Source organism: Mercenaria mercenaria, chromosome 15 (genome assembly GCF_021730395.1).
Source record: "Mercenaria mercenaria strain notata chromosome 15, MADL_Memer_1, whole genome shotgun sequence".
Lineage (NCBI taxonomy): Eukaryota > Metazoa > Mollusca > Bivalvia > Venerida > Veneridae > Mercenaria > Mercenaria mercenaria.
In genome coordinates this window covers 21,109,907-21,134,497 of record NC_069375.1, presented here as the reverse complement: position 1 = coordinate 21,134,497, position 24,591 = coordinate 21,109,907, and the positions used below count along the sequence as shown (strand labels likewise).

The 24,591-nt window shown below is 35.0% G+C and overlaps 1 protein-coding gene across 6 annotated transcripts in view; it reads left to right on the top strand.

The window, feature by feature from the left end:
• Nucleotides 1-24,591, top strand: part of LOC123547630 (influenza virus NS1A-binding protein homolog) — a 70,819-nt gene that overhangs the window by 23,775 nt on the left and 22,453 nt on the right. For 3 of the 6 annotated variants that reach the window (XM_045334897.2, XM_045334887.2, XM_045334891.2), the window contains exons 3-6: nt 10,335-10,725; nt 19,227-19,351; nt 22,834-22,962; nt 24,182-24,300. In XM_045334897.2, coding sequence (XP_045190832.1) covers nt 10,400-10,725; nt 19,227-19,351; nt 22,834-22,962; nt 24,182-24,300 — 699 coding nt within the window. In that variant the 5' untranslated portion in view covers nt 10,335-10,399. Of the gene's footprint in view, nt 1-4,278; nt 4,416-9,461; nt 9,605-10,334; nt 10,726-19,226; nt 19,352-22,431; nt 22,570-22,833; nt 22,963-24,181; nt 24,301-24,591 lie in introns of those variants that run through there. The other 3 variants (XM_045334913.2, XM_045334920.2, XM_045334926.2) reach the window with 3 other exon arrangements.

Sequence of the window (24,591 nt, the reverse complement as noted above, 5' to 3'; positions counted from 1 at the left end):
CTGTTGTAACTAATGTGAGATTATATTAGCTTCTAGAGGGACCTGTTGTAAAATTCAGCTATAAACAAAACAGATTTTGACATACATGTATTTATGTGAAATATTTCATTTCCTGCACACAGCATGTTTTGACATTGTTGATTCATGAATACACTTTGAGCAGGAAACAACATTTTGATTTACAAAAATAAATCTGTTCTTTTGTTGTAACTAGGAAAAAAATATCAAGAAATGATTTAGAAATTTTACAGAATTGAATGAGCTTTTTGATATTAATAGATCTATCAACAAAAATAATGAGTTAAGTTTGGTTCTTCAAACATTTCTTGAGGTTAGAAATATCACTATTTGATCTTGTACTGGTATCATCGTGGATTTGCACTTGTCTATATTATGTGTATCCAGCTAATTGTTTTAGGAGATGTTCATGTCATTTAGTCAGAACAAAAAGTGTGTGATGATTGATACAATGTAATGATGTTGAAAATCTAATGTATCAGTTCCGACCAAAGAATTAACTTTGCAGTTTTAACTTTAAGGCAATGACATTAATTACAGTAGTTTTGGAAATTTACAACACCATGCTAGTAATTATTAATTGTCAAACTTCTGTCTCGTTATACATCATTTTACATGCACATTAGTTAGTAAAAGTGTCCTTTTATTAGATAATGGTAAGCCATTTTTGTCATCAAAATTCAGCAATGAAAAATTCTCAAGATAATGTAACTTGATCGCATTGTGTTTGACCTGAACATGTTTATGTGTGAAGAAAACATAGTGTTTGATACATAGTATGCTTTTAGGCTTTCTGAGAATTAATTGATCTACAATATATTTTATATTTGTCTCATTAGGACATTTTCTTATTGATTAAAAAAACAGATGGATTAACTAGTAGCATGACCTTTCAAAAGGGTAAAAGTTGTTTGCTGATATTGCAGCAAATGGTGTTCAAGGGTATAATTCTGTTATTTGTCTGCAGATATTTTAAGGTTTGCTTTTTCTCATTTTGACCTAGACAGTGAATAAATGGAAGCCAACTATTGTTAAGAACATTGACCTAGTGTTCAATGATCCAGTGATTTATCCTGTAATACTTAAACCTGTAGGTCAGTGGCTTATTCAATGGTAAAAAATATAGAATCTTGTTGTGTTTAGGTAAAAAAACACTTTTTCAACAGTATTTGGATGATTATTCTGTGAGAATGTAAGTTTTTAGCTTGTTATTAGCTTGTTCTCCATAAGTAACTTGACAATATGTCATACAAATATCACCTTAGGCATGCCTCTGGCCAGCCATCATAGAGACTCTACAGCTGTTGTGGTAGTTACCAGTAGACCTTTGGCCTCTTGATTGTATCTTACCTGCACTACCAACTGAGGTAACTAGGTGGGCTTAATTACACTTATAACACTATAAAAATGTGGGAAAATGTAGCTTGTATGAGGAAAACAGACATTAAAGGGGTTGAAACATCCAATACTTACATTGCTGAAGCAGTTGAAAAAAAAAAAAAAACAGTTTACTGTGAAAATAACTTTAGTTACCAAAATTGTGATGAAGTCTTTTTATGCCCCCGAAGGGAGGCATATAGTTTTTGAACCGTCTGTCGGTCTGTCAGTCTGTCAGTCTGTCCGCAATTTTCGTGTCCGGTCCATATCTTTGTCATCGATGGATGGATTTTCAAATAACTTGGCATGAATGTGTACCACAGTAAGACGACGTGTCGCGCGCAAGACCCAGGTCCGTACCTCAAAGGTCAAGGTCACAATTAGACATTAAAGGATAGTGCATTGATGGGCGTGTCCGGTCCATATCTTTGTCATCGATGGATGGATTTTCAAATAACTTGGCGTGAATGTGTACCACAGTAAGACGACGTGTCGCGCGCAAGACCTAGGTCCGTAGCTCAAAGGTCAAGGTCACACTTAGACTTTAAAGGATAGTGCATTGATGGGCGTGTCCGGTCCATATCTTTGTCAACCATGGATGGATTTTCAAATAACTTGGCATGAATGTGTACCACAGTAAGACGACGTGTCGCGCGCAAGACCCAGGTCCGTAGCTCAAAGATCAAGGTCACACTTAGACGTTAAAGGTCATTTTTCATGATAGTGCATTGATGGGTGTGTCCGGTCCATATCTTTGTCATTCATGCATGGATTTTAAAATAACTACGCATGAATGTGTGACACAGTAAGACGACGTGTCGCGCGCAAGACCCAGCTCCGTAGGTCAAAGGTCCTAAACTCTAACATCGGCCATAACTACTCATTCAAAGTGCCATCGGGGGCATATGTCATCCTATGGAGACAGCTCTTGTTTTTTTAAAGATTATGAATATTTATTTCCTCTGGAGTATTAATTGATTCTTTAAATACACATGTCTATACTTATCAATTTTCGTAATTGGTTTCAATGTTATACCATAGATTCAAATGTGTGCAGTTAATCCCTCCTTGAAGCATTAAAAGGTGATTTTGTCCGTTAATGCTATGAAGATTATGTTATGCACTAAGTTTTTATGTACAGTTACATTTCATTGACTATGTATTTGGATTATCTGGTGCATGGATAAACCCGCTTTTGAACTGATATCTTTTGACACAGTTCAAAAAAGGATATTAAAGGCATTGTGAAACCTTGAATTTTTTTGCTGTTTTTTTTTTTTTTTTTTTTTTTTTTTTTCATAACAAAAAGTAATACAAATGATTTAGCAGGGCATACTTTAAGTGTTTAGATAAACAGGGTAAAAAACATTGGTAACCATAATATAATGCATTGGTAACCATAATATAATGTTAATATTTAAAGGTCCAATACTAAGGGAAGTGAACATTTTAATTTCTTTTAAAAAGCACAGAAACTATTTCATTTTATTGGAAAATGAAAGTTGGTATGTAGAAATTCGAAATAAATCGCAGTATATGTACAATTATTTTTCTATGAAGTATGAAGAAAGTTAAAAAGACCTGGGGGGTCATTCTGTCGATTCATTGAAATTTCAACATAATACACATACATTTCTTTGAGTTCCAAAGACCTTCTGTAAATTTTGACCTGCCAATCTTCATTATTTAGTGTCTTGCAGAAGTCTATGCACTGGCTATGAAAAAAATTGCCAACTCACTTTCCCTTAGTAATGGACCTTTAAGTGATCTCAAACTGACCTTGATACTGGGCTGAGGACATTATGTACTTGCCTGAAGTAGAGGACTGCCAGTAAAAACATAGGCTAAAATATATTCCTGAAGTAGAGGACTGCCAATAAAAACATAGGCTAAAATATATTCCATACTATTCAGTTCTATGTATTTAATATTCTGATTAAGGTAGTTTCCTACATTTGATTAATTGCAAGTAATGGCATAACACCTAGAATAATGCCTGGCAGTTGTAATGCAGGCAGCATAAACGTTGCAAGGAATCTAGTAAGTAACAATCAGCACTCGTAGGTCAGTTTTGACAGTAGATAGGTTTTGTTGTAAAATAATTTATATTATTATAAATAACATAGAACAAGCAGCAATGTTACCGACCCAAATAATTATTGAGATCTGGTGAAATATACATAATTAATATATAAGTAAAAAAGGGGCATAATTTTGTAAAAATGCAAAACAGAGTTATGGGTCCTGTACAGTGCATGTCAAATCATCACAGTGGACAAATGTGTGTAGTTTCAATCCATTCCCAGTAGTAAGGACTTAGTGGGGACTGAGATACCAGCAGAAACTTTACAAAAAAATGCTAAGTTGAAAAAGGGGCATAATTTTGTAAAAATGTAGAGTTAAGGAACCTATGCAATGTAAGTCACTTTTTCACAGGGAATAGTCGGCTAAATAGCAATCATTATTAAATTTCTGATGTCATGTAATAGGAAACACATATTGAATGACCAGTAGCCAAAATTATTGGCCCTCAGTCATTTGGGCCTCAGGCAATAGTTTTAACTATTGACGAGCATGCCATTACTTATCAGTTTATGTCTCTCATGCATTTTGTACTGCTTATAGGGGAATATGTAAGTGTCTTCATATACTTCCCATTGACAAAAACTTATTTTCTAATACCTATGTTTGGTATATTTAAAAATGTTGACCTTAACTATGAGGTCATTACGAGTTCAAAATGACCCGAGATATAGTCGCAATAGAATTATCATGTGCCACACTCTCACGTTTTTGCCTTTGCAAGTATTGGAATATTTTTATCTCGCTGGTACACAATAGTCATTTTAACTTGCAAGTTGTTAATGTTTGTATTTAGGTCAATTAATTCATACTACTGTACATTTGCATAAGTATATATATCATTTTGTGCAGTTGGCTTTAAGAGATTATTGGGAAAAACAATATATATACTATATAGGTAGTGATTTACAAACAGATGAGATTAACTGAACAAATAGGTAAGGTTTTATATAGATTATTTTAGTTTATTTGTATGATTTCCAGGTTGGAGATAGAATTGACATGTTGAATTAACTGTTCAATAGGTATTTAGATATTTATTTGATTTGCTGTAAATGCCTTTTGTATAAATGTTTGAAAGCATAAAATGTTTGGTGACAAACTGTAAGATATGTTTCATATTTCTGTGCTGGCCAGTTTATGGATTTACCTTCTGTATATCTGATTAAAATTTACACTAGATTTATTTAAGAAAAATTTATAGCAAAAGTGTGTTTTGACACTATTTATGCACGATGGGCGGTTATAAGTCAGGCGTAATAATTTCATGAGGGCACAGCCCGAGCGAAATTATTTGTACGACGTATTACTGCCTGAGTGTATAAATAGTGTTAAAACACAGTTTTGCTATGAATTATTTCAATTCTAATATGCCCTTAATCTAAAACAGTAGATAAAATGTAGTAGCGCTCTTCCTTGGTCGCCACAAAAACATTGACATCACCGCATGTTAATGTGACATCATTGTAGCGCAAGAGTGTTTTAACAGAGAAAAGCATATTAGAATAACCTTTAGCCTGCTGGCGGCAAGAGATTTTGCCTTTGCGACCAGTGCATGTGCAGATTGATCATGGTCTTCACTGTTCGCTATTCAGTCAGTAAATTTTCAGCGAACTACCCTTCAGATAATAAATGGTATTTCCCAAATTGAATGATGGACCAGTCCATTTTTGAAATTCAGCAGGCTTAAAGGTTAAAGATTATTTAATGTCCATCTTTCACTAAAATATTTCGTCTTTAGATATTTACTTGAAATGTATAAAACTGCAGAAAGTTCTGTCATTTGGTTCAGATTTCTTAAGTGCTACGTTTTTGCTATCAAAATTATTTTCATTACAAATCTTCAAAGTATTCCCCCTTTACCAAAACACATTTTTGTAATCTTTTTACCCGATCGTGAAAAGCAGATAAATAGTCATCTTTTGGTATCTATTTGAGACACTGATAAATGGATAGAACTTCTGGACTCTTTTTCTTGAACCAGCCATATTCCATTCCAGAATTGGCTATTTTGGTCTTGTCTGCACAATAGCAGTTTCATTTATGATTGGATTTTAATCAGACTTGTACATTTGTATCAGCATAAGATCTTGGTTCCTTTCTTGAACCAGCCATATCCCAGTTACAGCCCCTGAAAGGGCAGAAATTGGCTATTTTGGTCTTGTCTGCACGATAGTGGTTTCATTTAAGATTTGATTTTAACCAAACTTGCACACAACTTGTATCACCATAAGATTTCGGTTCTTTTCTTGAAACAGCCATATTCCATTATGGATTCTAGAGTTACAAAGCCAGAAAGGGTCAGAAATTGGCAATTTTGGCCTTGTCTGCACAAAAGCAGTTTCATTTATGATTGGATTTTAACCAAACTTGCACACTTGTATCACCATAAGATCTTAGTTCCTTTCTTGAACCAGCCATATCTCACCATGAGTTCCAGAGTTACAGCCCCTGAAAGGGCAAAAATTGGTTATTTTGGTCTTGTCTGCACAATAGTGGTTTCATTTAAGATTTGATTTTAACCAAACTTGCACACAACTGATCGTGGTTTTTTTCTTGAACCAGCCATATTCCGTTATGGATTCTAGAGTTATGACCCCTGAAAGGGTCAGAAATGGGCTATTTTGGTCTTGTCTGCACAATAGCTGTTTCATTTATGATTGGATTTTAACCAAACTTGCACTGTTATATCACCATAAGATCTTGGTTCCTTTCTTGAACCAGCCATATCTCACCATGAGCCCCAGAAAGGGCAAAAATTTTCTATTGCTCAATAGTGGTTTCATTTGTGATTTGATTTTAACCAAACTTGCAAACTTGTATCACCATAAGATCTCGGTTCCTTTCTTGAACCAGCCATATTCCTTAATGGATTCCAGAGTATTTTGGGCCCCTGAAAGGCTAGAAATTAGCTATTTTGGTGAACTCCATAATTATTCAAAGACAACATAGCACCTACTTTATGGATATTTTAGCATCAGCATTGATATTTGGACCATGTTCACAGATTTCAATACTAACTCTTTGCTTTATTTTACCTTCTGGCCTATTTTCTTGTTATTGAAGACATGTAGGCAATATTACTCAGGTGAGGGATTCAGGGTCATCACGACCCTCTTGTTAACAATGCCCTATCAAAATTAAGTGTATGGGGAGACATTGTATGTTGTAAGTACAATGAGTTCCCCAAGATGTCCGCCCCATGTGGTTCTGGGACGATCTGTGTATGAAAAGAATTGGAACCACTGCTTTACCCTTGCATGACCATAAGAGGTGACTAATAGGGTCTTAACACTTGGTTTTGCAGTAACTCTGTGATTCCAGCAGGTATGCAAATTTTGATTCCATACCTCATGTTTTTATTTCGATGTAAATGAGATGTGAAACCAAAATTTGTAGTCCTCTTTGGCGCCATATAACCTAAACTGTGTTGGTGCGCCGTAAAACCCAAATAAATAAATTCCCAAGATGTCCAGTATTTCTTTGTGACATGATATAGAAAAAGAGACCTGATTTAATATAAAGCCTTAGAGAGAATAATTACTTTTTTGCTAGGAGAAGTATTGATTGGCTATTTTTCTATTAGGCTACAAAGAGGTCATCACTGTTGAATAAAAAGGACAGAATGTTGACTAACATTTTCTTCTGTTAACAGTTAGCCCCATATTTTGAGAACAAATTCAAAGAACACCAAATCATAGAAAGAAAAGCTTGTTTCACATAAAAATTGAACAACATCAAGAAGCATATATGTTATTCTACAAAACAATTGTCAGTTTAGTGAGATATTCATTGAATTTCGTAAAAGGACAGTACAAAGGGGTTACTTTTTCAGACAGTTCAGCCCCTTTGAAACCTCATTATTTTCAATATCATTGTTTTGGTGCGCCATTTGTAATATAATTTCACATAACTATGTGGAACATAGTTTTCAGCAATTGTTTATTTTTACTTCTTTACTAATGGCATTTTAAGTTTACCAGTCATACAGGACAACACAGTAGAACATGTAATGGACAGGTAGAACATGTTATGGACAGGTAGACTGTTCATATAGATAGTGTTTGTTTGCCAAATTTTTCTGTCTTTGTATCTACACTTACACTATGAGTGGTGGGGGCATATAGATTTGGTCTTGTCTGTGTGTAGGTACGTGTGTGCGTGCATGCATCCTTCCGTCTGGAAAAAGTTTGTGATTCGCCTAGTTCAAAAAGTATTTTATATAAATTGATGAAACCTTGCTTGAGTCTTAATCATGATATGAACATGTGCACGTCCTATTTTTCCGTCTGGCTCTGCCCCCTATTTCCAGAGTTATGACCCCTGAAATAGTCAAAAATGCACATTTTCACCTTGTACACGCCTAGCTCAAAAAGTATTTCATCTTGATGTTGCTTTGCACGTGATCTTTTTGAGATTTTAGCGCTAATAACAGAGTTACTTACGGCCCTTGAAATAGCCAAAATAGTGGATTTTTTGTTTGTGATGCTCATAGCTCAAAAAGTGTATGGCCTAGAGTAATGAATCCTTTATATAAAATGTTTGTTGAGGCTATACCTCCTTAAGACTGCAAACACTTGAATTATTGCCCCTTATTTGGGACAAATATACCAGTGAGGGCACACCCTGTGTCCTACAGACACATTCTAGTTTCTCAACCTTTTGAATTACCATTGCTGTGTCATGCAATGATAAAATGATAAAATTTAATTAATAAAACTGATTGCAAGGTGTGAATCCTTTCGTTGTCCAGAATACATTACTGTTATTTGGTAGATTGTTGTTGTTGTTGTTTTGTGGAATTTGGAAATCCCAAGCCATTTAAATTATGTCCAATTATCAACAGTTGTTTCTAGTTTATGAAATGGCATAAAGCATTGATATTTACAAGATGGTAAATATTAGATGATGCAATAGGTTACACAATTAGTTCACGCTGTTATTGACTTGGCTTAGACATACCGAAGGTGCCTTGTAGACTGTTAAACAACATACTGGCATACCATTGCTGTCATAATAGTTTCTGTATACCATAACATTGAGAGACTAACTACAAAAATACTTCAGTCTGCCAGATGCTCAGAATACCTGGACTTGATGGTATTCCAGCAGTTGCTTGTAATTGTGCTCCTTCAGAATGATGGTGACATTTTTTTCTAACATGTCTGTAAGTCATAGAATACTGGGTGACATTTTTTTTCTAACATGTCTGTAAGTCATGAAATCATTGTTTAGAGTTAGATGTAAATGACATGTATAATAATATGCACCTGAACTTCAACCCACATAGCTCAGTAGGGAGATTGCAGATCTACAGATCACGGTATTGTCAGTTTAATCCCCGAGCGAGGTGACTTAAAAACTGTGCATGTGGTACATGATAACACACAGTTTTAGTCTTCTTTGCTTAAATCTAGGAAAGAAATTGAGCTGTGTTAAATAAAAGAACATAATCATAAAAAGGGGCTGAAGAAATATTTCTCAGAGTTATGGACCTTTATTATAAATAATGGTGAGATTTTGTTTTTTAAAAAGACATGTCCCATGCTCATTTGTTCAATACTGTTTTAGCTTGACACACTTAGACTTAAAGAAGCTAATTAATATGTTACTTACAAAATGATAAGTTAGGATACAATCTGGGTCGAAGTAGAAGACTTACGTGCGAAATAATCTGTTTGGAACCAGACATTTTTATATGTCGTTCCTGATTATTAAACCATGTGCTCCTGGCAAAACCTTAGACAGATAATGTCAGTAATTTCAAAATACTCCTGAACTGGTAACTTCCAGGATGTTTATTCCAGTTGCCTTAGAAATGATCTAGTTAAAGACAGTTTGTGTGAGCGACTTCCAGGACAGAATATGAAATAGTGATTATGAATTGAATATGTAAATGAGGATAGTATTTACGCATCTTAAAATAATGTACGTGTCTACATGCTGATAGATGGATATTAAAATTTCAGGACAGTGTTTTTAAAAAAATTTAGACATAAAATAAGCCATCCGTAATTTTTTAGAGATCATAAAATAAACCATCCGGATAAGAATATGATTTTATTTATGAACTGGTGCTGCGATTAAGTTCAAATTTACACAATGCTAGATGGATATTAAAATTTTGGTAAAGTGTTGATTTTTATCTACAATAATATGTTAAGGCAGGTTTTCTGACCTCAGTTAGGTATCTAAAATACTGTTGTTAAATGTTATTTTGAACTTTCAATAAATAAATATCATGTGTTTCACTGTTTGGTCGGAAAATTTACCATGCAGAGGGGATTAACCTTTAGCCTGCTAACTAGTCTATCGATCAATTTGGGCAATACCATGTTTTAATCAAAGGGATGTAGACTGAAAATTTACTCAGTGAAGACCATGTCCGTGCAGGCTGATCTTGGTCTGCACTGGCCACAAAGACAGAATCACTTGCTGCCAGCAGGCTAAAGGTTAATTATATTCAGCAGATATTGTATAAGTTCAGGAATAAGTTAAAAACATTTTCTGTAGTCTTATCAGTTGTAGTGTTTCATGAATAGTTGAAATTTCTATGGATGTGTCTAATAAAATTTTTAAGAAATTATTTAAAACATCAGATGTATCAGAGTTGTTTTTGTAAAGTTAGCTCAGTTAGAGAAAGTGTTTAATAGGAAGTTTGACTTCCAGGTGGAGAGACAGCTACTGTCATAACAGTTATGTAGTATTTTGAAATATAACAAAAATGGTAAAATTACGAAATATAACAAAAATTGTAAAACTGCTGTTACATAATGCGTACATTGATTGGAAATGTCACTACAGTCATTTTAGCAAACAAAGCAAAGTAATTATCAAGCATGACTTATATTTTTCAGGTGGCCTATCTGCTAGTATGAAACTTTGACATCTCGCTTGGTTTGTAAATTTATCATCCATCTAAATGAAGCAGAGAAATATGGAGAGGACTGAGTCGGAGTCAGAAATTATCGAACAACAACAACTAGAGTATGACGATGAGTCGCACACTACGAACATACTGTCCCAGCTGTATAAGATGCATAAACGGGACCAGTTCTGCGATGCTAAGTTGATTGTCGGTGACCATGAGACGTGTATACACCGTGCCGTACTTGGTTCAGCAAGCACGTTTTTCTTTAAGATGTTCGAAAAAGGTGTGGAAGATGACAGGAATCAAGCCATATTCAAGCTGAAAGATGTACGTTGGGAAGAATTCAAATACCTTCTCGACTTTATTTACACCGGCAAGTATGTATCTTTAAAAAAAGTTTTGTTAAGGCTTTAAAGGAAAACATGATTTTTAACTTAATGCTTCTTTTCTGTACTGCCATTGAGTTAGATGGTTACATAATAGAAAAATTATGTATCCCAGCTTGTGGATCAAAATGTATCAGATATACAAAATTTAAAGTTAGAAACCCTTGAAATGTCCTATGGTGAATGGACTTTATATGGGCCGACTTGATTCATGATTTATTCTCTTATAATTTTGAATCACTTTGCCTCTGTTGATTGAAAAGCTGGGGTCATTATGTAAGAAAGCTATCCGACTGACTTGTAGGTCGATGGTTCTACCGAAGAACTCACCTGTAATTCCTAGATAGGTACACAGCGTCTTCATCCACTATTCAAAGTGGGGAACTGTCAAAGCAAAATTATAGGTTTGAACCCTAAAACAGCGATTTTTTTCCTTCTTTATAAAGTACCCCTCAAAGGACCTTTTCCCAATTGAAAAATGCAATCTTTTTTCCCAATTATCATCCAAAAATTCCCAATATTACCAAATTAAGTTTGCATTTTGATGATTGCAGAAGGAAAACTTAGTTACATTGACATTCAACATGATTTAACCATTTAAACAGTTTGTTTAATGCTATTTACATGGAATTGAAGGAAGAAACATTCTAAATGATGTTATTAATGAACTATAAAATTCCCAATCAGAGTAAAAACCCCGCTGTTTTTCCCAATTTATCCGGTACCGGACATTTTCCCAAAAGGGCAAAAAAAATCACTGCCCTGAAATACACTTTGAAAAGTTAACACATGCTACTTCTCAAAAAATGCTTTTGTCAAGAATCTGATTTTGTAAGGCAAATGTTTAATCACAATTCCATTTACCAATCTGTTTTATGAGAGAAAAATATGGTCCCAAGCCTCATTTACCACAGTATGTACAGTGTAATTTCTCATTTTAAATATATGATAATGTAAAACATCATAGCTGAGTTTCTTGCCTACAATGAAAATCATTAGTATACTGGTACCATAACATATCTACTTAATGCTCCTGCTGGAGAGACATATTGTTTTTGCCCTGTCCATCCATCCGTCAGTCACACTTCATTTCCGATAATAACTGGAGAACTATTTGCCCTAGAACCTTCAAACTTCATAGATTGGTAGAGTTTACGGGAAAGACCATCCCTTACATTTTTGGGGTCACTCCATCAAAGGTCAAGGTCACAGAGGCCCGAACATGGAAAACCATTTCAGATCAATAACTTGAGAGCCACTTGACCCATAATGTTTAAACTTCATAGGGTGATTGCAAATGCAGAGTAAATGACCACTATTCATTTTTGGGTCACTCTATTTAAGGTCAAGGTCACAGGGAACTTAACACGGAAAACCATTTCCAATCAATAACTTGAGAACCACTTGACCCAGAAACTTCATGGGATGATTGGACATGCAGAGTAGACAACCCCTATTGATTTCGGGGTCACTCTATTAAAGTTCAGTGTCACAGGGGCCAGAACATGTAAAACCATTTCTGATCAGTAATTTGAGAACCATTTGACCCAGAACCGTAAAACTTCATAGGGTGATCGGACTTACAGAGTAGATGACCTCTAAACTTTTTGGGGCCACTGGATTAAAGGTCAATGCCACAGGGGCCATTTGTCCGTCACTCTTCATTTTTGATCAATAACTGGAGAACCATTTGACTTAGGAATTCCAAACTTCATAAGATGATAGAGCTTTTGAAGTAGATGACCCCTATTGTTTTTGGGATTATTGATCAAAGGTTAAGGTCACAGGGGCCTGAACATGGAAAACAGTTTCTGATCAATAACTTGAGAACCATTTGACCCAAAATGTTGAAACTTCGTAGGATGATCGGACATGCACATTAGATGACCCCTAGTGATTTTTGGATCACTTAATCAAAGGTCAAGGTCACAGGGACCTGAACATAGAAAACCATTTCAGGTCAATAACTTGAGAACCATTTGACCCAGAACCTTCACACTTCATAGCGTGATAATACTTACAGAGTAGATGACCTCTATCGCTTTTGCGTTCACTAGAGCAAAGGTCAAAGTCGCAGGAGCCTGAACATGAAGAACTATTTCCAATCTATAACTTGAGAACCACTTGACCCAGAATGTTTAAACTTCATAGGATGTTTGGATATGCGGAGTAGATGACTCCTATTGATTTTGGGGTCACTGGATTAAAGGTCAAGGTCACAAGGGTCAGAACATGGAAAACCATTTCCAATTCATATAACTTGAGAACCACTAGACCAAGAAGGTTGAAACATCTTGAGATGATTGGACATGCTGAGTAGATGATCCCAATTGCAGCTAACCATAAGTTTCTGTTTCACTTTCGCTCCTGTCCTCTATTGACTTCTTGCCGGTTACTACTATGCTTTGGGGGGAGACATGCACTTTTCTACAAAAGCAACTTCTAGTATTTCACCAAGAGCATGAAACCATATACAGTGACAGAGTGGAAGCTCCTGTGGACACACATCTAGTTCATACCAGTAATTTAAATGAGAACTTCAGCTCCACTGAAGAATATCAATGTAACTTGATAAACCGTAACTGTCTCAGATATTTTCAGGTGTTTTCCCTATTAAGCATACCTGAGCACACTGTGGCCTTTAGACCGAAAATTATTTCTGCTCAATAACTAAAGGAGTTCTTTGGCCTGCAGTTACCACACTTCATAGGTTCATTGCCTGTGATCAGCAGATGACCCTACTGTTTTGGGGATCAGTAGGTTAGAGGTCAAGGTCCCAGTGACCTCTAAACTGAAAATGGTTTTAGCTCAGTAATTGAAGAGTACTTTGGCTGTAACCCTTCATGGGATTGTTGTCTTTAGTCAGTAGATGACTCCTGTTTTTTTAAGGTCAAATGTCAAGGTCACAGCACACAAAATCGTGTACTAACTTGCCTCTGATAGGCCTTTGTGTTTGTGTGTGTGTGCGTGCGTGTGTGTGTGTGTGAAATTTCACAGTGTAATTGGTATTAAACCATATTGAGCTTACTGTGGGCATGTTCAGGTTGGATGATTTTTCATCAAAATATTGACTTCATGTTATTTATAACACCCTGTCGTATAAACAAATATAGTACAAAAACAACTTCCTAGTCTGTAATATATCTTATAAATTGTATCTCAAGTAGCTGCATTGTTACTTTCTATTTTGGTTTGTTAAAGTCCTTGAACAAATTAGACCTTAGCAGTCTGGTTTATTGAAAGACTTACAGCACTTGATAGTTTGACTTAAATTGAATGAGTGCCACCCTTGTCAATTGTGTTCAGATCAAATACTGAGATAGCTGAGGTCATACATGTTTATGCAAAAAACAATATCTTGTTGTGGTATCTTTCATCTGAAGTATAGTTCAAGAGTGGTAAGTTGACAATGCAACAAAAACCACTTTGAGAAACAGATCTAATGACTTGGCTGGAAACAAAAAAGTTAAATTGTTATCCTTTATATTGTATTTTTTGTTTTATTTTAATCATTCTTGCATAAAAACTACTTTTTTTCACTGGATCCGCCCATGTATTAACGTGAGAAAAATTGTGTGCAAACAAGGCAATTCACGTGCTGTTAATACCTGATTTTTAGCTCGACTATTCAAAGAATAGTCTAGCTATTCTACTCACCCTGGCGTCGGCGTCGGCGTCGGCGTCACACCTTGGTTAAGTTTTTGCATGCAAGTACATACAGCCATCAATTAAAGGCATATAGCTTTGAAACTTATTTTTTCTTTTTCTAGGTCAATTACCAACCTCTCTGGGTCAAGTCCCATAACTCTGACATGTATTTTGAGCAAATTATGCCCCCTTTTGGACTTAGAAAATTTTGGTTAAAGTTTTACATGCAAGTTACTATCTCCAAAACTAATGCAGATATTGATTTGAAACTTCACATGTGTCTTCGGGGTTATAAAACTAGTTGATAGCAGCAAGTCCCATAACTCTGACTTTCATTTTGGCCAAATTATGCCCCCTTTTGGACTTAGAAAATTCTGATTAAAGTTTTGCGTGCAAGTACATACAGCTATTTCTAAAAGGCATATAGATTTGAAACTTATTTTTTCTTTTTCTAGATCAATTACCAACCTCACTGGGTCAAGACCCATAACTCTGACATGTATTTTGAGCAAATTATGCCCCCTTTTGGACTTAGAAAATTCTGGTTAAAGTTTTACATGCAAGTTATTATCTCCAAAACTAATGCAGATATTGATTTGAAACTTCACATGTGTCTTCGGGGTTATAAAACTAGTTGATAGCAGCAAGTCCCATAACTCTGACTTTCATTTTGGCCAAATTATGCCCCCTTTTGGACTTAGAAAATTCTGATTAAAGTTTTGCGTGCAAGTACATACAGCTATTTCTAAAAGGCATATAGATTTGAAACTTATTTTTTCTTTTTCTGGATCAATTACCAACCTCACTGGGTCAAGACCCATAACTCTGACATGTATTTTGAGCAAATTATGCCCCCTTTTAGACTTAGAAAATTTTGGTTAAAGTTTTACATGAAAGTTATTATCTCCAGAACTAATGCAGATATTGGTTTCAAACTTCACATGTGTCTTCGGGGTTTTAAAACTAGTTGATAGCAGCAAGTCCGATAACTCTGACCTTCATTTTGGCCAAATTATGCCCCCTTTTGGACTTAGCAAATTCTGGTTAAAGTTTAGCGTGCAAGTACATGCATACAGCTATTACTAAAAGGCATATAGATTTGAAACTTATTTTTTCTTTTTCAAGATCAATTACTAACCTTACTGGATCAAGTTCCATAACTCTGGTATGTATTTTGGGCAAATTATGCCCCCTTTTGGACTTTGAAAATTCTGGTTAAAGTTTTACATGCGAGTTTCTATCTCCAAAACTAATGCAGATATTGAATTGAAACTTCACATGTGCCTTAGGGGTTATAAAACTAGTTGATAGCAGCAAGTCCCATAACTGATATGCATTTTGGTCAAATTATTCCCCCTTTTGAACTTAAAACTCTTTCGATATTTAACCTTTTTGGGTAATATTTTCCTGCCTCTGGGACAATATTTCGAATAGTCGAGCTTGGCTGTCTTACGGACAGCTCTTGTTTTATGTTTGTAATAATGAGAGATAAAAAAAATTGCTTAAAAACCTTCAGGATGTGCTTTTGATAGTGTTGTTTATTTCCGGGCCCTGGATAGTGATATTTTAAACATGTTTACTGTTTCCAAGAACAACAGGAATGGTAAATAAAAAATGTACCGGAATAATCAAGTCATCACATATAGAATCAATACATAAATTGTCGTGAAATTTTTTTTATGCAAGAATAGCGACAATACATGTTTGTTTTGTGTATTAACGTCTGCAGAAGCCCTTTGGATATGTTTGTGACCTTGACCTTCGGCCTCGGTCACGCACAATCCTGTGGGCTTCTGCAGACGTTTATACACAAAAAAAACATGTATTATCCATACATTCTGTGCAACAGTGGAGGGATTGAGTATTCTGTTGATAATGTCCATTTATCTGTTGCTTGTCTTTAACAATTCCATGTGTGGTCACGTATTATCTATATCTATTTAACGGACAATAATGATTTTCATTAAACCTACTAGAAGGTCAAGTGTTCACTGCATCTTAGGGGATGCAGTAACTTTGTTCCAAGCATGCCAGTCAAGGTTCAAGGTAACAGTAGCTTAAGGTCAAACCTTCTTGTCCAATCTATATAATTCCAGACTCAGTATTTTAATGAATATTCCATGCCCAGTTTATATCACAAAAAGTCTCGGGAAGCTTTTCTTGAAATTTTGGTCAAATATTCGCCTTTTCAAGATGATATACAGAACATGAATTTCAACATCATCTCGAGTGAAGGTCATAGTTCAAGGTCAGTTGTCAGGTATGTTTTGTATGTGTGGTAAGTCTTGAAGAACTTTGAAATATACCACTGGAGCTTAAATACATGCCTTAACATCTAATAACTTTCTAAAAGTTTTTGAGTTGGCAGGTGTTACCTGTTGATCACATTTGCTTATCAGCGAGCGCTATGTTCTTTTGATTTATGTCAACTTCTCTTCCTACATCTGTAGGAAGAAATTATGTCATTCTTCTATATTGATTTTGATTATACACAAATACAATGAGATAGATGACTAATCAGTGAACAATCACCAATAATCAGTGAACAGTCAGATATACAAGAGCCAGTATGATGCATATTGATCATTTTTGTCAGAGTTCCAGGTCACAGCTGCTAATGAATGCCAGGACATAATTTGTAAATATTATTGTACACAGGTATATATATACAACATTGTTATAAAGATCAAAGTATCTTCCTGTCTTCAATCTCTAAATAATCGAAGTGCTGATTGGAAACTGGTGGTAATTCTCATTAGATATATCAAGGCAGTTTTTCCGTAAAAGCTAAGGTCTCACAGTTTAGAAAATGTACAGCAAGTATGAAAAGGTAAAAACAGAAATGAAAAGCAGTATTATACCTCAGTAAAAAAAATTGTGCTCCCACAAATTTTTTTTTAAATGCACTAAGAGTTGCCCTTGTCCATCCATCCAAATATGTGTCGTACATTTCTTAAAAAGTATTTAAAATTCATCAAACCTCACAGGATTCTTATACAGCACAGAAAGTTGTGGTTCACCTGGTGTCAAAATATTCATATAAATAGCCAAAGTTTGTGCTGCACATATCTCAAAAAGTATTTGACCTAGAGTCATGGAACATTTTAGGAATGTTATTCAGCGTGTGAAGTTGCGCACCTCGGATTTTGCTACAGGTTTCTATCAGTCAGAGTTATGGCCCTTGATAGTCAGAAATATACATAAAGTGGATACAAGTGTTAGCTCATCTAATTTTAAAAAAAAAAAGATGAGTTATTGTCATCACTTGATGGGCGTTGGTGTTGCCTGGTTAAGTTTTATGTTCAGGTCAGCTTTTCTCCAAAACAATCAAAGCTATTGCTTTTAAACTTTAAACCATCAGTAGCTTACTCTGTACAGCAAGAAACATAACTCCATCCTGCTTTTTGCAAGAATTGGCCCCTTTTGGACTTAGAAAAATATCAGATTTCTTGGTTAAGTTTTATGTTTAGGTCAACGTTTCTCTTAAACTATCAAAGCTATTGCTTTAAAACTTGCAACATTTGTTCACCTTCAGTAGCTGGCTCTGTACAGCAAGAAACATAACTTCATCCTTGTGCAAGAATTATGGTCCCTTTTGGACTTAAAAAAAATATCAGATTTCTTGGTTAAGTTTTGCGTTTAGGTCAACTTTTCTCCTTAATAGTCAAAGCTTTTGCATTAAAACTTGGAGCAGTTATTTGCCATTAAAAGCTGACTCTGCTTTTGCAAGAATTATGGCCCCTTTTGGACTTAGAAAATCATGGGTAGGACAATATTTCTATTATACAGAGACAAAAAAAATCAGATGAGCATCTGCACTGCAAGGCGGTGCTCTTGTGTTGCATGTGTTTCAAAAAGTATTTGACTCAGAGTCATAAAACATTATGGGATTGTTATATAGCATGTGAAGTTGTTCACCTGTTCTGTGCTATAACTGGAGCGTGTGATTTGTCTGCATCCACTCAACCAGACCAGAATTGTGGTAATTGAATCGGTGAAAAAAATATATGAAGTACATAATAGTTTGTGTTGCATATATCTTTAAAATATTTCACCTAGTCATGAAACCATCTGAATATTTTTTAGTCTTTTTTTTTTCACTGCAGAACCAGAGTTATGTCCAATGACTTAGTTAAAAATAACAGTTTGTGTCCCATGTATCTCAAAATGTCCTTGACCTAGAGTCATAAAACATGATATGATTGTTATATAGCATGTGAAGTTGTGCACCTGGTGTTCTCTTTGGGATTTTACTCAGTTAAGACCAGAGTTATAGTTCTTCTGTTAGTGAAAATACACATGAAGTGCTTAAAAGTTTGTGTTGCATATATCTTAAAAAATTCACAATGTCATAAGTTACAGTGACAGGGGGGACACCAGTCCTGTGTCATATGGATACACATCTAGTTTTCATTGTATGTATTGGATGCTCCCTCTCCCACTTTACAAATATCAAAATATGTATCAAAAAGTTTTTCAGTGAAAGCACATTAGTGAACAAATTACCGCAATATTTCTTTTTAACTCGGTTTGAGACATCTCACAGAATTTGGTTTGTGTAAGAGACTTGAATGAATAAGATTTTTTGGACAGTGTGGTCCCCACCCACTTTCTATATACTGTGTTTATATGTGTTTGTAAACATGGACGGATCCAAACAGAAGGGGAAGAAGCATTTGATAGAAATATTTCGATGGCAAAATACAATACATATCATAGCCCTGACCAGCCTATAAACCGGACCAGTCTATTTTATAAGTACAGCAACATGGTTGACCTATTTAAATGAGTTGTACCTCTGAGGATCAATGTTTTACTACTGTATACATTGTGTTATTTTTCAGACTGCAAGTTCCAGATGACCAAGTGAAGGCAGTGTATAGATTGTCCCAAGATCTTCGAATACATTCTGCAACCACAGCATGTGCACAGTACCTGACCTCTTGCCTCACCCCTGACAATTGTCTAGGTATCCCATCATCCTCTGTTTTTCCAACAGAGTTAACCTTCCTTTTATGTTTGACCTTTGAACCTCCTAGCTACATGGTTTACAGGCAGTCATTCAGGAACTTCAGAATCATTCTCATTGGCTGGATTTGATCATGTGATGATGAAGTGGGAAGATGAATATGCAAATCAGCTTAAAAATATTGAAAGGGTAAGGATAAGTCCAGTTGTTCACGTAAAGTCATCAATATTAAACAGAAAATACAAAATTGAAAAACGCAATAAAAAACACTGAACTACTTTGTTTGCAAAATAGTTAAAGCTGTTTTATTATTATATTTGAATGAACTTGCTTTACTTAAATTTATAAGTTCAGGTCATAAGATAGGTTTTGCATAGATTTGAAAAAATGATGCACAAGTGCATTTTAGATTTGCATGTTCAAACATTTTGAGTTGAATCCACGTTGCTCATGTGTGTGTGTCTTTGGTAAGTATAGCTTAACATTTGTACCTATAAAACAAGATTAATCAAGTCATAAGATCACCACTTCTAACACCCTGGTAGAATAGGTTTGTAACAATTTAAATTTATTAAAAGTTAATACACTGTAAAAGACTTCAGATTGCAGTTTGTTGTTGTTTTAAATTGTGTCCGGACAAAACCTCCCTTTCAAAAATATTGACACCATCAGATTTAAGATTCTTGTGAGAACGAGAGGTGTATCAACCCTGCAATCTGTAAAAAAAATTGCTTAATGGAGCAATCTTGTTTGTGCATCTACGAAGATAGAGTCAAAGAAAAAAAAATGGACATGTTTTACTTTTTACTTGAAGAATTAAATATCCAGATAATACGTTTTACTCTGAAAAAAATTGAATTGAATTTGAATAAAATAATTCAATTTGTCTAAATTAAATGAGAACCAAAATGTAAGGCACAGTTTGATAAAGGAATGGAGTACTAAATGTTGTCAGGTGGGTGGCTATATTATAGCATCTTGATGCTTACATTCAGCATGTATAGTGCATGTAGCTGATACTTCAAACAAGGTAAGTGATTTATTTCACAGTGCAAACAATATTTATCATCAATGTCTGTATAAAACATTTCTTACCCCTCTACCTTCCATAACTTCAAAATTTACATGAGAAGTCTATGCGCAAAACAAAAAATATTAAAAGTAAAATGCTATAACATTTGGTAGCAGTTGTAACAGCTTGAAAAAGCATTTGATTCAAAGGGCGCACAGGATGAGAAATTATTTGTCATTTTGATTGAAGTATCTCTGAGGGGAAAAATCATTAAAGGGAATTACAAACTACCCGGTAAGCGATTTGTTAGTGAACAAAAATAAATGTCCCAAATCTTTGGATACATATACTCTTTTTTTTCTTTTTTTTTTTTTTTTTTTTTTTTTCCTCAAGATATTCTTTTGTTCAGGTTAGACTTTAGCCTGCTTGCTGCAAGAGATTACTGTAAACGCACATATTTTCCTGGGGTCAAAGTTCTTCGAATTTGAAATTTTATGTATGTTTGCGAGGTTTAATATTCGCGAAATTGTAAAAATGGTATCCTGCTTTAATTAGAATTATACTAATGGTGAATATTTACGCGAGGATTAATTTTCACGAGATGTAGGGCCTCAGGTATATAGCGAAAATTAAACCCTCGCACAAAATTTCTGCTTTTACAGTATGCTTTTGCAACCAGTGCAGACCAAGATCAGCCAGCACGTCTGTGCAGTCTGATCATGGTCTGCACTGTTTGCTGTTCAGTTAGTAAATTTTGTATGGTACTGCCCAAATTGAATGATGGACCAGTCCATTATAGAAATTTAGCAGGGTAAAGGTTAAAGCAAGAATATGATACACAAAAATAGATAAATTACAGCCAGACGTAAAAAAAAAGACCCCACTTGTTTAATGGAAGGAAAGGGTTAAGATTTATTTGCCAGTACAAGTTTGATGTAGTGCTTTCACAGAATGATGTCTAGTACACAAATGAATATTGAACTATCTTGAGTCATCTGTACTTTATAAGAAAAAACAACCTAATATGAATAAAATCCACTAGAAGTGTCGAGATCGTGTCAGGTTGCATAAAACTCTGATGAATTGAGAAGTCTGTAATGATATTCAGATATAGATCTGTTTACATTATTTTACTTTCTCTCTAGTCTTTTGAAGTTTTCGTTTAAAGATGTGCAGAATGATATGCATACAGAATTTACGTCTTTGTGCCTTTGAAAATTTCTAAAACATTTTGCAAAATTGCTTCAGAAAATTGAAAGCACCCATTAAATCTTGTGTTGCGTAAAATTTTATTATGCATAAATTTAATTCAAAACTGTTTTTTAAGAAAAATGTTCTTGTAATATTTTAAATGTTGTTGCCATAGCAACTGGGGATATTCGACGATGATTTCTTTTTTTACAGATTATGCCCTCGTTTTGGGGATTTCACGTCTACACCAGGTTTTTATTTAAATATCAGAAGGAAAAATGTGGAATATATGTGACTGCCTTAACTAATAACAAACATGTTTTGTTTTATTACACCCCCAAAAAAAACATTTCTATTTATTTCTTTCATTTTACCTATCTCTGTTAAAGAGATATATTGTAATTTTACTGTCAAATTGTTTTATTAATACATTCTTGTACCTGGTTGTTTTATTTAAATGAATTTTTCATGTGATTAAAATGCATTTTCAAATGAAGATTGATTTTTGAAAATGTACATTATTTATATACATTCTTAAAATGCATTGTCAAATGACTTTTGATGTTTAAAATGTATGTTATTTTCAAATATTTTGCACTATATTTGATGTACTGTTTTATACTTGATAGTATAAATGAGCCATGCCATGGGAAAACCAACATAGTGGCTTTGCGACCAGCATGGATCCAGACCAGCCTGCGCATCCGCACAGTCTGGTCAGGCTCCATGCTGTTCGCTTTCAAAGCCTATTACAATTAGAGAAACCGTTAGCGAACAGCATGGATCCTGACCAGACTGCGCGGATGCGCAGGCTGGTCTGGATCCATGCTGGTCGCAAAGCCACTATGTTGGTTTTCTCATGGCGCGGCTCAAATTGATTTATGGACTCTCTCAGAAGCCTTGATGATGTTTGATCTAATGAGACATAAAACCAGAGATACAGAGTTGGTTCTGAGCTCTTATTGCGTGTTCATGTATGGGTAGAGCGCCAGGCTCCCTAATATGGAGGTTCTGGGTATGAAACATGATGAAAATCATAGTACTGCCTTAACATGCCCTTACTTTGGCTTGAATACTGGTTTGATTTCCAGGAAGGAGTGAATGGGCACAGTAATCGTAACTTTTAAGGACTTTTACTACAGTTTGTAACAAACCTTTATTTTCAAAAGTAAATGTGAAACTGTTATTCCATTAATTTTCGAACTTTCTCTATTGTTGAAATAAAGTTTTTTCATTGATAAAGGATCACTATTTGGGAGTATAATTTTTTTGTTTTCAGGAATCCGTATGTTTGTGGCAGATGCTGGGTTTAGGGACCAAGTAGATCAGTACATATGTAGTAATATAAGGGAGGTAACCAACAGTAAGAAGTTTTATGGGTTGAGCAGGATTTCACTGGAAATTGTTGGTAAGGTTTGATGTGATTACTGGTTATGGCCCTTTGTGTCTCCATGGATACTTTGCCTCCTTGAATATTTAGTTACTTGTAAATGGGTTTCAACAAATTGTTAACAATTGTTCCAGTGCTAACCTAACTTACAACTTCTTTACATAAATGAGGTGTGGACAGGAATAACTTTATACCGTTGTTGTCTGACAATTCATTATTTTACTTGGAAACAAATTTACATTATCTGTACTGTGCTGAACTAGTTCGGGCAGCTGCGGTTTCTTTAATTATGATAAATGTTGATTGTTGTATTGATTTGTCTTGCCAAGAAATTGTTTCCAAGAAATTCAATATACCTTGAAATCATTATAACCTGGTGGTCTAATTTTCGTGCATTTTGTGGTTGTGTCAATCCATGAAATTAAAGACTCAACTAGCAGGTATAATTCCCATTTTTTTTATTTTCATAACAGAAAAATCAGTGAACTCATATCCACAGAAAACAGCTGATTCAGCCAAAATCACAAAATTTCATTCCAATTCAGTTAATTTCGCACTATTCAGCTTGATTCGAAATAAAAAACGCGATTCTGTTTTTGCAACCAGTGTCAATTATGATCAGCCTGCACATCCGTGCAGTCTGATCAAGATCTGCACTGTTCGCCATTCGTTCAGTATCTTTTTGGTAAGCACCCCTTTTGACAGTTAATAGTACTGTCCAAAATGAAAGATGGACAAGTTCATTATAGAAATTTACCTGGTAAGGGTTAAGATAGAAGAAAATTGTAAAATTCTTACAAGAAGGTTAAAAGAAAATTTAATATCTCTTATTTCTTGTAAATATATTGGCAAGTCAGATTGTTTAATGACTAGAAGTTCAGCAGATGTTATTGATCGTTTCACATGTATAGACTGTGTGAACCAGATTTAAATCATAAGTATATGAGCCGCGCCATGAGAAAACCAACATAGTGGCTTTGCGACCAGCATGGATCTAGACCAGCCTGCGCAGTCTGGTCAGGATCCATGCTGTTCGCTTTCAAAGCCTATTGCAGTTAGCGAAACCGTTAGCGAACAGCATGAATCCTGACCAGACTGCACGGATATGCAGGCTGGTCTGGATCCATGCTGGTAGCAAAGCCACTATGTTGGTTTTCTCATGGTGCAGCTCAAATTTATTATCTTGTTTCACACATTTCTTGTGACCTTTAATACATGAAATAGGTGATTTTTTCAGCTCCTGACGAGCATCAGGTAAATCGTGCCAGTAATGACGAGATCCTGCCACAGGTTTTACATTGGTTAAAGGACAAGATTGCTACTTGCAAAAACAAATTGGAACCATTGACAGAAGATGTAAGTAGCTTATTGGTCCTCTAGAAATAAAGGACAAATTTGAAATGTTTCAAGTAATGGCGCTTTTGTTTACACCCTTCAGCATCATTCTCAAAACAATTTTGCCTGTAAGCAGGTTTCTCAAAAACTATTACAAGATGACTCTGCAACGCTTGAGGAGAATCCCTATTGTGCTCAGGGTCAAAGGTCAGGGCCACAGTGATCTGAAGCATGAAAATGGTTTCCAGATTTAAGTCATAAAGTATAATAGCTACGGCTTTTAAAATTTACACATGATAATATGCCACTTTC